At 36.9% G+C, this 13,266-nt stretch overlaps 1 protein-coding gene across 1 annotated transcript; it reads left to right on the plus strand.

Annotated features, from left to right (window-relative positions):
• The first annotated feature begins 4,952 nt into the window (after positions 1–4,952).
• On the plus strand, positions 4,953–12,888 carry LOC104477616 (homeobox protein CDX-4). Its single transcript, XM_010117770.2, has 3 exons — positions 4,953–5,382; positions 10,342–10,487; positions 12,682–12,888. Exons 1-3 carry the CDS (start codon positions 4,953–4,955, stop codon positions 12,886–12,888), a joined length of 783 nt encoding a protein of 260 aa, XP_010116072.2.
• Positions 12,889–13,266: the final 378 nt, after the last annotated feature.

The raw sequence follows: 13,266 nt of genomic DNA on the forward strand, positions 1-13,266 counted from the left end.
TGTAACTCTTGCCGTATTAAGTCTGCTTGTTGAGCAGTACAACATACTCTTATTACCGTCAGTATTGATTTTGTAGATTTTAAATTATTTACATTTCAGAATAGCAAGATCCTCCTTTAGCTCCAGATCATCCTTTCCTGGCAAATACAACAGTGATGCAGACTATCTATGAAATATATTGTCACTACTTTTAAGAAATGAAAGATAACTCATTGTTAGCAGCAGTTAGAAAACCAGTAGTGGAATAGTTAGAAAGGTAAATACAACCACCATGTTCCCAGCAAGTCACTTTTCATCATTTTTCAAAAGGATTTATTAACAACCAAAATTTCTGAGCATGGAATTAAAAATGAAACCATTGAGGAAAGCTTCACAGACAACTGACATTTTTATTTCTACTGTTGACCTCTTATGAAAAAGAAATACACATTAGGGACGAGAGACACTACAGAACTGAAACTGGTGATATATCCCTTTTTCTTTTTCCCCAAAAGAGCTTAGTTTAGCAAGCGAAAATAGTTCAGCTACCATTGCTCGTTCAGCTCTCTAGGCTGTGCCACATCTGTCAGTACAGAGATACACCCTGGCATGTGCTTGCATTGCAAGTCCTGAAAATGAGACGGAACTAGGGTGTTGCATATTAAACCAACCAGCCCAACTAAAACAGTAAATAAAATTTTCAGAAGCTTTGTGTTTGTAGAAGCTTCTTCAGTGAAAGCAAGAGCAGTCTCTTTAGCTGTGTGCTTTAAAATTTTAAAACCATCTGCCTTCCTTCATGACTAGTCGGATTTTTTTCCAACAGAACTGACCTCAGTTGACGGCATGCCACGTACCGGCTGACCTTTCCTCAAGATTTACACAGCTGATTATTAATTTTTAGGAGGAATGAGTATGCGTGCAAAGACCAGCTTGAATAAAGGGTCAGTAACACCTCTGAAATACTGCATTAAAATTATCAGCAATTCATAGTTCACTAGCACAGTCCCTAGCTAGCCATTGCATTGAAGTCCCAAGCGTGCCGTTACAAAGGTACGGGCAAGAAGCATTTCTAAGCCTGATGTGACTGATGTTGTATTACAGTGGTCATCTCGAGGTAAGAAAACAAACACCTATCCCTATCACCTTACCCAGAATGGTACCCACTAAGTTTACCCACTTCTTTTTTTTGCCTCAGAAACAGAATCCCAGATACATTTCATAGAATTTCCAAGCTTCAAAGATGGACAGATTCGTTGTTTCTTATCTCCATACAAAAGGAAGAGCAGCTTTATGAGTACGGGTTCCCAATTAAAACTATCACAAGTCTAAACACCAGTTATTGTTGCACAGGCCAGTTTTAATCTACCAGTAGCTCCTGAAATTGCAGTTATAATAGCTGTCATTAAAACATTCAATTGCATGTTTGTGATTATTATTACCCAGTTTGGAAATGCTCTTTAGAACAGCACATATACCATAATATGCCATCTACATTGCCTGTGCAAACAATACTAATAAGTGGTTATCACCATGCTTGTTATTATTGCTAGATTTTCACCAACCACTTGTCAGAAAACTAGAAAATTATCTTCCCCAAAGATCTCAAAGTACATTTAATTTTACACACATACAACTTCACTTCAACAAACACTGAGGCAACTCCGGTGGACACTGGCTGATAAATTATACACAGCATTTTAATAGGTGGAGAAAAAAAAGGAAAATTATAACCCTGAGTTCAGTTACTCTGGCATTCCATCTCTCTGAAGTATGCCAAAGAGCACAGTACTCTTGCTGCCGATACCACACAGATCTTCCCTGTTCAGTCGCTACCAACTGCAGAAAATGGAATAAATACAAACCTCCACATGGATGAGATTTCTGGATGTCTACCCCACTACCTCAGAACTGCTTTCACTTTCCCACCACCCTAGAAATTCAGGATAGTCCCACAAGCGCTCTGCACAGGCATCAGCAGCACACCAACCCTTCCTCTACCACCAGCAACTCATTGCCATCTCTTCACAGTGCAAATATGGACAACGCAAGGGCAGTGCACTTTTCTTCCCTTCCCTTCCCCCCCCGCTCTTTTTTCCTCCCCTGAGAGCAGTGCCCACTGAAAGTGTTCTTTATACTACAGCATAAGTTACTGCTATACACTGAAGGTACAGTGGCTCTGTAGCTACTGACATGCTGGATCTGAGCAGGAAGGACACGTGCATGGCCAAGAAATGACTCTTGGGAAAGCAGACTCATTCACAGTCAGTTAGCTCTCAAAAAACATCAGTCACAAAATTCTGGTAGCCTCAAACTACTGAACAACTTGCAAAGGTATGGTTCCTTTTTAATACATCAACTTGGTTCTGTTACAGAAAATGGGAGGCGTAAGAGTCAGGGTGCAGAAGATTATTTGAATGTTGCCATTTTAGTTATCTTATTCTCACTTCGGTGTTAAAAATCTGCAGTCTTACCCAGCAATCTTATCCTTCTATGTAAATCTTTTTAAACAAAATGCCTTATTCAAAGCTTACTATTGTTAGTCGATATCAAATCAGTGTAGCAATTCGCCATCGGTGTATCTTGATCTAATTATGTTCTGGAAAGAATCGAAATAGATCTAAAGAAAATCCAGATAATGGAACAGGCAAAACAAGAAAGGGAAAGGAGGAGCATAAACAAAAGATAAAAGAAGATCAGAGAATAAAGGATAAAGCTGAGATACAAAAATAGGATTAGGAGACACTGAAATTGTGGGGGGTATGCACAGGGGCATCCCATAAAGAAAGAGGAAAATCAGTGATTAAAAATGTTACCATCATCTAATGCATTTTATGAAATTAAATGTCATTCACTGAGATATGAAAACAGTGTGCTTAGAAGTCAAACAATGTGTCTGATCTGAAAACTGGGATCAACCAATGTCCATTTGTGCTATGTCAGTGGATTCAGATACGGTCAATGGAGACAAAATTTCACCCTCCTATGGATCCGCCTGTGACTGACAGTTCTGCATAACATTGAGCAATACATCAAAATTTAACTGCTGGCACAATGCTCACAAATAGGCCAAAGATTCCAAGGATACTACCAGGATAGGAAAAATATCTTGTTTAATTTGGATGATGCTCTGTGGAGTTCTTTGTTCTTTTTAGTACACATCAGTACTAAAAAGTCTGTGGGCTCTCAAAACCATATTACAATTCCTTCTCTTTCAAGATGAAGGGAACAAGAGTCTCTTCTGATTTTTAAGTCTATTTTTATATGGGTACACCAATTACAGAAGGCTTTCCTTTTTCCAAGTGCTATCCCGTGATGGAACGTTCCTCAACATTCTCAGGATCCCAAGGATTAATAAAGAAATCTGTAAATACAGCAAAATGAGTTATAAAAAAATTCACTACACTTCTCAGTAAAAATTCTTTCCTCAAAAAAAAAAAAAAACCCAAAAAACAAAACCAAAACCACAACAGAAAACCAGAAAAGTAGTATCTTTCCGATCTTTAAGTACACATTTAGAATCCTGGAATTAGAAGGGATGTGTGAATATGAGTAGTGTCAAAATACAAAGGATACTGAATGAAAAACCACACCTTTGTAAAGGGAAACAACTCATTGTAATTTGCACCTCTTTTACAAGCATATCCCTTGACAAATAGTTAATCGCCAAAAAATTCATCTAAGATAAAAATATATAAAATTCACTCTACAAACTGTAGCTAGACAACCACACAGAGGGAATTCTCAAGTCATAAAGTATGGTTTGGTTATTGCATGTTAACATCAAGCTCTCAGTAACGACACACAAAACGACCTTTAGAATAATTTTTCGCAGTGGGAATAAACATTCACCTATACGGCGCACATGTGCCAGGCGCTTTTCAGAAAAGCATCACGGCAGTTCTGATCCACTAACATGATAATCATGACAACCAAGATGTTTCTCCCTGCTGCTTTCACTTACCTTAGCTGCCACCAGCGAAAACAGACTAGTATACAGCAGTTTCAGAGGAAGGGACCCAGCCTTTCAGGCAGATAAAGGTTGTCTTCAGTTTGAAACAGAAGCCAACAATGTTACTGGACCTTATCAAAGACTTTTTTCACTACTTTTTACAGTCATTTTCTTTGTACTTCTGGCACCATCTTTGTTCGGAAGATTTATTGTCTGCTTTTTTTAATGTATCAGTTTGCAACAGCCGCCAGAGGAAGGGATCTCTTTAAGCATGGGGAGAGTGTGGACGTGTGTATTACAGTTAGAGCCTGAACTTCTCCCATGCTGGAAAGCCCCTTACAAACATCAATAATGAGGGGGAAAATTTTTGAGATAGTTATATTCAAGACCTGCAGTTTACAAGGTACTCTGTATTCTGAAGTTATTGCCTTACAATTATTCAAATTGACTGTGTCCCTTAACTAAAGAAGTAAAAATGAGATTTTTTTTTTTTAGTATCTGATAATTAAGAGTAACAGATTTACTTGTTGATTGATAACACATCACAAAATAAAGGTTTCAGACAAGAAGCACTGGAACACCAAACATTGCTATTATAGTTAGCACTATCTTTTCTTAAAAAAAAAAAAAAAAAAAAGGTCTATTTACCAAGTTACAAATACAAACAACTGTTGCATCATCTTACAGTACTGGAATTGTTGAATATCAAGGAAGGGTAACAGCATAGATAAAAGTCCTCCAAAAGAGAAAGCCTCAGAGCTAGCAGAAAGGTGGGGTTGGTCAGCCCTTCATTTGAATGTAAATGTAATTATGAGGCAGGCAGTTAGGCTGACGTCAGACAAGATCTTGGTAAACCATTACCACCAGCACCTGGTAACACAGTTGATAATAAAAGAGGATGAAGTAGAAGATTCCAAGCAGAGTGGCATTATTAGAGAAAACCAAACACAATTATTCTTAAGCAGCGAAAGAAAATACAGAAGAACAAGATGTTGTGACAACGCATTTACAACCTGTGACAATCATGTATGTGAGCACTCTGTTGGATAAAGAGAACAGCATGTATCCAGGATCCGCAAGGGGTAACAACAACCTGCCGGTGCAAAACTTTGTGTCTACTCCACCCTATTCAGATTACATGGGATATCATCCTGTGGCAACTCTGGACACCCATGGACAGCCTGCGGGAACCTGGGGATCTCACTACGGCCCACAGAGGGAGGACTGGAACGCTTACGGCCCAGGACCGTCCAGCACGGTTGCTGCTGCACAGATCAACGGCTCCTCGCCTGGCCAGGTCTCCTACAGCTCTGCTGATTACAGCTCCCTCCATCCTGCTGCATCTGGGGGGTTACCTCCTGGAGACACAATTAATACACAGCAAATCTCTCCCAGCAGCCAAAGGCACAGCTCTTATGAATGGATGAGGAAAACGGTGCAAGCTAACACTACTGGTAAGTGTATATTCAGCTTTCAACCTGAGAAAGCATCTTCTGCTATCACTCATCTTATAAATAATTAACTTTACTTGAAGCACATAGGTTGGTGCGTCGTTTATGACATTTATTTAAACTGCTGCTGTTTAATGCAGTTTTAACTAAATTTGCACTAGTTTCACTTTCATCCCATAAAGGCTTTATATGGTTACTATAGTGGAATGGCTGTTGTGTTTAGATACGGCTGCACCTCACTCAAATCTAGGAATCTCTCTTGTAACATTCTGTAAAGCATTTTGGATTAAAACCACGATACTTTTGAGAATGTTATGGAACAATGAATGCAGCAACATTTAACAGTTACAGGCAAAAATACCACATAATTATTTTGTGCCACAAGGTAAACATCAATATAAAATCAGGTTGATCTTTTTAAATCTTTACAGACTTTTCAATACTTTTAAAGGAAATCATGTGCTCTCATCCAACTGTAGTGATTATGCAATTTTCTACTGTTGTTCCTGTGTCTTTTATTTTTCTACCTAGATTTACCAAGTGAGAAGAAATATTCCTAGAGAAGTAAGCTGACTCAAATGATCAGCGTAGACTATTTTGTTTGTAGACCGCGTATCTCATCAGTTAAGCTTCCTTTTCATTTAGTTTCAAAACGGTTTTACAGTGGTTTTCTCAAGTACCAGAATTTTGCAGCTTGCCACAATTACACAATTAAAAATCACTTTCTTGCAAGTGCCACTCACTGATGCGCGTGTTTTTGTCACAAGCAGCATGCCAGATGAACCTTTCGATGTATATTCCCAAGGTGTAAATTGGGTGTAGCAAGGTTTGCTGAATCTATTGTTAAGGTTAAAAGTAGTAAGTGCATGTTAGAGAGCATCAAAGAAAATGCTCTAAAGAAAGAAGAGCAATTACAATTCAAGCAATCTTAGAAGACACAGAAAATCGGCGCTGCTGCTTGATACGCAATCCTCCTTCAAATGGTTATTAGTCAAGAGCAAAATTAGTCTGGTAATTGTTTCTTAGTTATAAAGTAGATACACACAGTTTTCCTACTGTTACTAAATATAAAATGCCTAGTGAACATTAAGATATCACAACGCCATCCTTCCACTTGGAGCTTCTACAAAGGTCTTCAAAGCCAGGCAGATTTATAGTCTGGTTTTCCCCCCTTATGTATACTCATGTAAATCAGCAGTAACTTCATTAACATCATTGGAGATTTCCAGGTGTAGAAGTGATGCAAGACTTGAGCGCAGACCAAATTCAATTGAGACTGCTGAATGTCCATGAGGCAACCCTGCCTCTGTCACGTTGTCACTGAATTTTAAGTGTGTTAGCATTCTCAAAGAATAAAACAGGCTTAAAAATCTAAATGCTAGTTTTACACTTATTGCAGAGACATGGAAGACCTTGAAAGGTTTCTCATAAGCTTGCTCAACTTCATAATATATATGCAATTCAGAAAAGCAGTTATGTGCTTAAATTAATCTCCAGTCTGAAAAGCACTTAGAGAATTTACACACAAGCCGAAACACACTATGAACAATACTGGACAGGTGAAACAGGGCCTGTTAACAGATACATGTCCTGAGGCTGTACATTCCTAGAGCCCAGGCCTTTGAAGTGTTAAAAACAGCTCAAGACTTCATAGAATTGGGCTCAAGACATCAGCCCAGCTTAAAAAAGTGATTGGGAGAGTAAAGCACCAAGGTGGTATTTTGCAAAACAAGAAAAGTACGAAATAGATTTGGCTTTTCATTGGTGTTTTAAAAATAATGTTAACTGTAAAAACTGGAAAATTGTAATACCGACAGAAAAAGTTGTGAAAAATGAAATTCAAACAATGACAAGGCTAAAACTATGCATGTAACAGCTACATATTAACTTACCAATGCTTCTTCTAGAAGATTGATGCCATTATAACCACTCTTTCAAACTGACTTGCTCTCAGTTTCTCCTTATTGCCATAATATTATCCATGCTACCAAAGTAGCTACTAGGTCCTTCCATACAGTATTATCACTTCTTAATACAGTTCATTGGTCTAAAATTTCACAATTGCAGCCCTAAACTTTACAAATATATTTATGTACATAAATACGTGTAATGTCCCTAACTTCACCAGTGGCATATACTCACATCGACATACATGAGCAGCATGGAATAACAGAAGTCAAAACACGTATAATTAAATGAAGGAGCCTACTGAAATACTGTCCTAATGACACCAGGAATTATTTGTGGAGAGGGGATGTTAATTTGAATTTTTTCTCCTCTATTTAGACTCTATTAAACACACCACATTCTGATTCAATATTCATATCTAGCATTTTATAGAAAAAAAATAAATTACAGGAAAAATGAAATGAAAATTTACCTGACTAAGTCAATTCTCAGGATGAAACAACTTCACGTAGACAGAAGTATTATGTCCTTTCAACAAATAAAATTTGATTTGAAATTATAAGTCCTCTTACTAAAAGATTGTATCTGTGTATTCAGGACCAAACCTTTTTCTATTTCAAATAAACAAACATAGCAGGCAATAGGAAATTTAAAAAAACAAACATCGAAAGTGGGCTTGGTAAAGATATCTTCCCAGACAGGCTATCAAAATGAGAAAAAGAACATCTACAGAATTCCTTACAGTCTGGTATCAACTTCAGCTGTGTACAAGCAGAATTTCAGACCAATTAATTTCCAAAACCTGTGTACTCAACAGTGTAAAATGCGTATTTTATGAGAGCAAGCGAACCTTCAAAGCATGAAACACACTGAGAAGAAGGTATCTAAAGAAGGGCCTAGAAAACAGATTTTATATCTTTTAAAACTTTATATGAAAATTCATCTGGGAATGACTCTTCCCAGAAGAAGAATGGACTTTAAGGGGACTAAAGAAGATGACAACATTATTTGTGTGTCTCACAAGATCAGCCTCAGCTTTTTTTTTTTTTTTTTTAAGTATAGTCAACACATTTTATGTCTTTGTTTAAACAAGCAGCGATGTACAAGTAATTCAGATTACATCACAGCAGAAACACAGCCAGAAAGCAAAACAGAAAAGCATGAAAGAAGGCCAGGGCTCTGCCCTAATGCTAATTAATTTTGCTTTGTAAACTAGTTGTGACATCTATTTTCCACTGGCCTACATTGTCTGAGGTTTTGAGGCCTATCTGTCATATTGAGGCAACAGACCCTTTCAACACCTCACTTTGCTTTGATATGCAGTCTTGTCTCTTCCTTCTCCCTCTTTTCTTCAGGAGTTATATTGCCGGAAAGGGTGATGATTTTCACAGCAAATAAAGAGGCCTTCTCCTAGCTTTATTGTCTTCAGAAGAAATGCTCTGTGAATTTTATGACCAAGGGGAATGGGGAAAACTACTCCTTTTCTCCACCCTCTCAAATCATGGCTATATTTGCTGATTATAGTGAAGCCGGAATAACTCTGTTGAATTTTAACTTGTTTTCAAAGATTTTCTCTAAGCCTTTCGTTTACAAGGAACCTGAATATCTATACTACTGTTAACATTATAACTATCACTTAGAGCAAATATTTCAAAGCCAACAATCTGTACCTTGAAAAAAGTAAACTTAGTTTAATGCTTGTTTTAGTCCTGCAAATTTAGACAGGAAAATCTTGTACACTACAAGTCAAAGTGGCACAAGATTTGGGAAAACATCCTTAACTATGCTTATTTCAAAATGCGTTCAGCTATGTCTACCTCCAGCCTTCAGATAAAAATATCGCAGTTTATCCAATGTTGGTCCAAAATAAAAGAGAACTGAGGAAAAAATATTCCTTCATCTATTTCTGCCTTTTTTTCCTCTGCTAAGATGAAAGAGTCTGACATTTGTTTAGGGCTTGTAAATTCCAAACCAATTGGCTTGTGTTTCTGAATGTGAAAGAGGTTCTTGATAAGATCTCCTTGTCGCTCCTTTGTGTGGCGTGTGCTTCATCTTAACACCTCAATGGATTTTAGGGAACCACTTTAAAGGAGTCTTTGTCCTACAGTTTGTCCCAGAAAACTCACATCAAAAAAAACCTAGGAAGATCAGAAGAAAAAGGAAAACTATCTAGTTGACTGTTGAAAGTGCAAAGGAGAACAAATAAGTTGAAAAGTGATCTCTCTGTATTATTATTACATAGAGAACTGTTTCTAAAAGTCTATTAAATGCAAAATATCTTCTAAACTTCAAGTAATGCTTCTCTTAACAGTATTTACCCAATATAGCTAAGAATATTTCTTTTACACATTAGAGAGAGGATGAACTGAAATTCTTTTACAAGTATTTTATTGCCTCATCTTACAAATTGCCAAGTGCCTTCAACTCAAAAGGGAAGCTCAGCACACAGAGTACACCCAGTAATACCTCTACAGGCACTCAGTGTCTTGCAAGACTGGACCTTTTTGAAAAAACAAATTAAAATTATTATTGAACTTATAAGCATGACCTATGGCCACGTAAAAAAAGCAGACAAATTTCTAGCAGGACATTTCTTTGTGTTAGAGAGGTGATCTTTAAAAATTCAAATAAAGAATCAGGACACAGTACAACTAAACAAATTGTGACTGAAGTTCAGTCTTGAAATCCCGTGTACGCACGGAAGTCACTTTGTTGAGCACTGAAATGAAACCCCTTTAAGATCATATACAGCCAGCAACAATTATGTTCTGCTATGAATTATTTAAGATGCTTCAGAGTGTTTTTGACTTAAAAGCTTTACATTTAAATGTGTGTTTACAGAGAGAGGGAGATAAAGAGGGAAAGACAGTTATGATAACCTCAATACTCACTTACTCACCCTGCACCTCGTATTCGTTCTCTGTTACACAGAAAACAATCCCATGCAAGTACTCTGTAGTTTAATTAATGCCTGTAAAATGTTTGAAGTGTTTGAAAGAAAGATGCCATAGAAAATAAAATTCAACATATTAATAATATTTCTTTCTTAAACAGGTAAAACAAGAACAAAAGAAAAGTACCGAGTTGTTTACACAGATCATCAGAGACTAGAATTAGAGAAGGAATTTCACTGCAACAGATATATTACAATAAGGAGAAAGTCAGAACTTGCAGCAAACCTGGGACTATCTGAAAGACAGGTACACAGAGACTCTGTCATTCATACGCACTCATTCACCAGACACTGTTATTGCCAGGGAACAGGAGCAGCATTCACGTTCTGTATCTAAAAGTAGCGCAAAGGCAACCATACATAGTTTCCGAGTATATTTGACGCACAGAGAATACACTACGCAACCACAAATTAATAAATAGGCTAATTTGACAGAACCCTCCAGTTATGGGTAACTAAACATTAGGAATTCATCTACTCTAGAAAAAGTACTTATTCTTAGGTGCAGAACAACTTGCTAGACAGCTCTAATTTAAACATTTCAGCTGAACATTACCTTAGCCATGTTCTCAATAGTTACGACATTCACCATTTTATTTCTTCCTGCAAACATACAAAATAGCAGGCACAAAAAATGCAAAGCATTGGATGTATTTCAGCTGCAAGCCAAGAAAAGCCAGCATTCAAAGAACAATCATGAGATATCTATGTACTTTTGTCACAAATTTTTTACTAATATTTCCACAGGCTACATTTTTCCTTAGTGAGATTTCAGCATATTTTAAGGTGTTTTTACAGCCTTTGATTTTCCAGTTAGGATTTCTTTTTGCTGTTATGTTCACAGGTACTTCACCTGTAATTTACACCCACTATATGCAGGATCCTTTAGGCCATGAAATTTGGTGCCAAATTTTTACACCTATTATGCACATACACGTAGCCAAGACTATCTATTCAGGAAATTTTCAAGTGCACACTTAGATCCATTGCTTCCTTGGAAAGCAGCTCTGCATTCATTCATATCAAGTACATATTTAAGTTCTGCCCTGAACAAAGACAGTCTCCTGAGGAGGGGCCTAGGTATCTCAGCTGTGTTCATACAAAGGCTAGAGGAATTCAGGATAAAGAATTTCCCAAAATCACTGTGTTGGGAAGCACACTTACGAAGCAGAGCCCTGAAGTCTGCAAATATAGTAACTGTTGAATCCAACCCTCCTTATACAACAGAATTGCAGTGGTTCTGCTACAGTTGGAGGATAAGGGAAGATTTGGCAATCCTGAATAAGGATTTATTGCCCCCAGGTAAATTTAAACACGACATCTTTCTTGTCAGAATTTTACAAACTTGTGTTCTTTCTGAATAGACACATGCAGTTCTCTAAAATATTCTCCTCTTTCAGTGGCCTCCTCTGCTTCTGCATTCAGTCTATGCAAGAACATGGAATAGAGAGGGACCAGTTGAGGCTGGAAGTGTACGGATGCATAGATAAGCAATGGTATTTTAGGATCAAGCACTGTATTTTTATAAACATATTGTAGCGCAGCGATGTTCTATCCCAAACAGTACACAGACTACACTCCGCAGACTGTAAGTAGCCCCAGAAAGTAACTACAAAACACAAGTCTATCATTGATAGGCTAAAGTCTGTTATACAGTACGATACGATACAGCTGCACTGCAAAGTTTTTGGAACTGCAATTATGAAAGATTCAAAACCGTCACCTTAATGTTATGCAAGCTGGCTGATTTAGAACACATGGCTGGAGTAACCAGTGACACCGCATAAAATCAGCAGTTTCCTTTTACATAGCTGTTGCTCTTAAAGCCATTCAGTTTTTCACGGGTAAATTTCCTTCAAGTGTAATGTAGACAATATATATAATCTATCTGCATTGACAAAGCTAAATGTTTCTTACTGTCATTACCAGTAAGGTAATAAAAAAAATAACTAGAAAATAATAATGAGATTTTTAATACAAAGCAATGGTACAACTTTCTGCATCATATTGTATTCAACACACCTTAAAGGATATTAAAAAAAAAAAACCTCTAAAAAGTAAGAACAAAAAAAATAATGACAAGGAAAACACAAACAGTGTTTCTTATAACACAGCAAGTTCACTTTACATCAGGTCGAAGAAAATAAAGCAATTTTCTATTGACTGTGATGCAGACAATTAATACAGAGGAACTAAAATTTTCTTCACTGCACAAATCCAGTGTTTTGGTTTGTGGTTTTTTGGGGTTTGTTTGTTTTGGGTTTTTTTTTTTTTGGTTTGGAGAATACAGGGGTTTGTGGGGTTTTATGTTTTGAGGTTTTCTGGGTTGTTTTGTTTTGTTTTGTTAATTTTTTAAACATATCTATATTTTCATTGCTATTATTACTGTAAAAAGCTGACCACTACTTCGTATTAATCACATATAATTTATAATACCGCAGGTGAAAATCTGGTTCCAGAATCGCCGAGCTAAAGAAAGAAAACTGATCAAGAAGAAAATATCTCAGTTTGATGGCAGTGGTGGCTCAGCTCAGAGTGACTCTGGTTCACTCAGTCCAAATGAAATATCTAGTTCTCTGTTCTCTCCACCACATGGAATAAATGGATTACAGCCTAATGACATTCATCAGGTCATAGTTTCAGAATGAACAAAGGAAAAAAAAAAGTGGAAAAAAGAAAAAACAAGAATGGATTTTCCCCACCACTACCACTCCTGCCTTGAAAACTCAACTTTGCAAAGGACCATTCTCATTCAACTGTCTCCAGCATGCTGATGTCTAAGTACAGGATCTGGGACTATTATCAAAATATTTTAATTATTGCAGAAATCTCAGGGAACTTGTGCTGCCAATATTCATCACTCAAAATCTTTAAGTAGGAGATATTTGCTTCAGACATTAACACAAAGAATGATACAGCTGAAGAATCAAATAAATGTAGTTCTAGTCTGATCATACATATACACAGAAAACTTAGTGAACTGATTATAAAATAGAGTACTATTGCATAAAATATAAGATACTGGG

The sequence above is a fragment of the Chlamydotis macqueenii genome, chromosome 11, assembly GCF_036417535.1.
Source record: "Chlamydotis macqueenii isolate bChlMac1 chromosome 11, bChlMac1.mat, whole genome shotgun sequence".
NCBI lineage: Eukaryota > Metazoa > Chordata > Aves > Otidiformes > Otididae > Chlamydotis > Chlamydotis macqueenii.

Excerpts from the sequence above, each read along its gene's own strand:
- LOC104477616 (XM_010117770.2), top strand. The coding sequence starts at position 4,953 with ATGTATGTGAGCACTCTGTTGGATAAAGAGAACAGCATGTATCCAGGA. Across the intron at positions 5,383-10,341 it reads GGTGCAAGCTAACACTACTG|GTAAAACAAGAACAAAAGAA; the intron begins GTAAGTGTATAT and ends TTTCTTAAACAG. Across the intron at positions 10,488-12,681 it reads TGGGACTATCTGAAAGACAG|GTGAAAATCTGGTTCCAGAA; the intron begins GTACACAGAGAC and ends ATAATACCGCAG.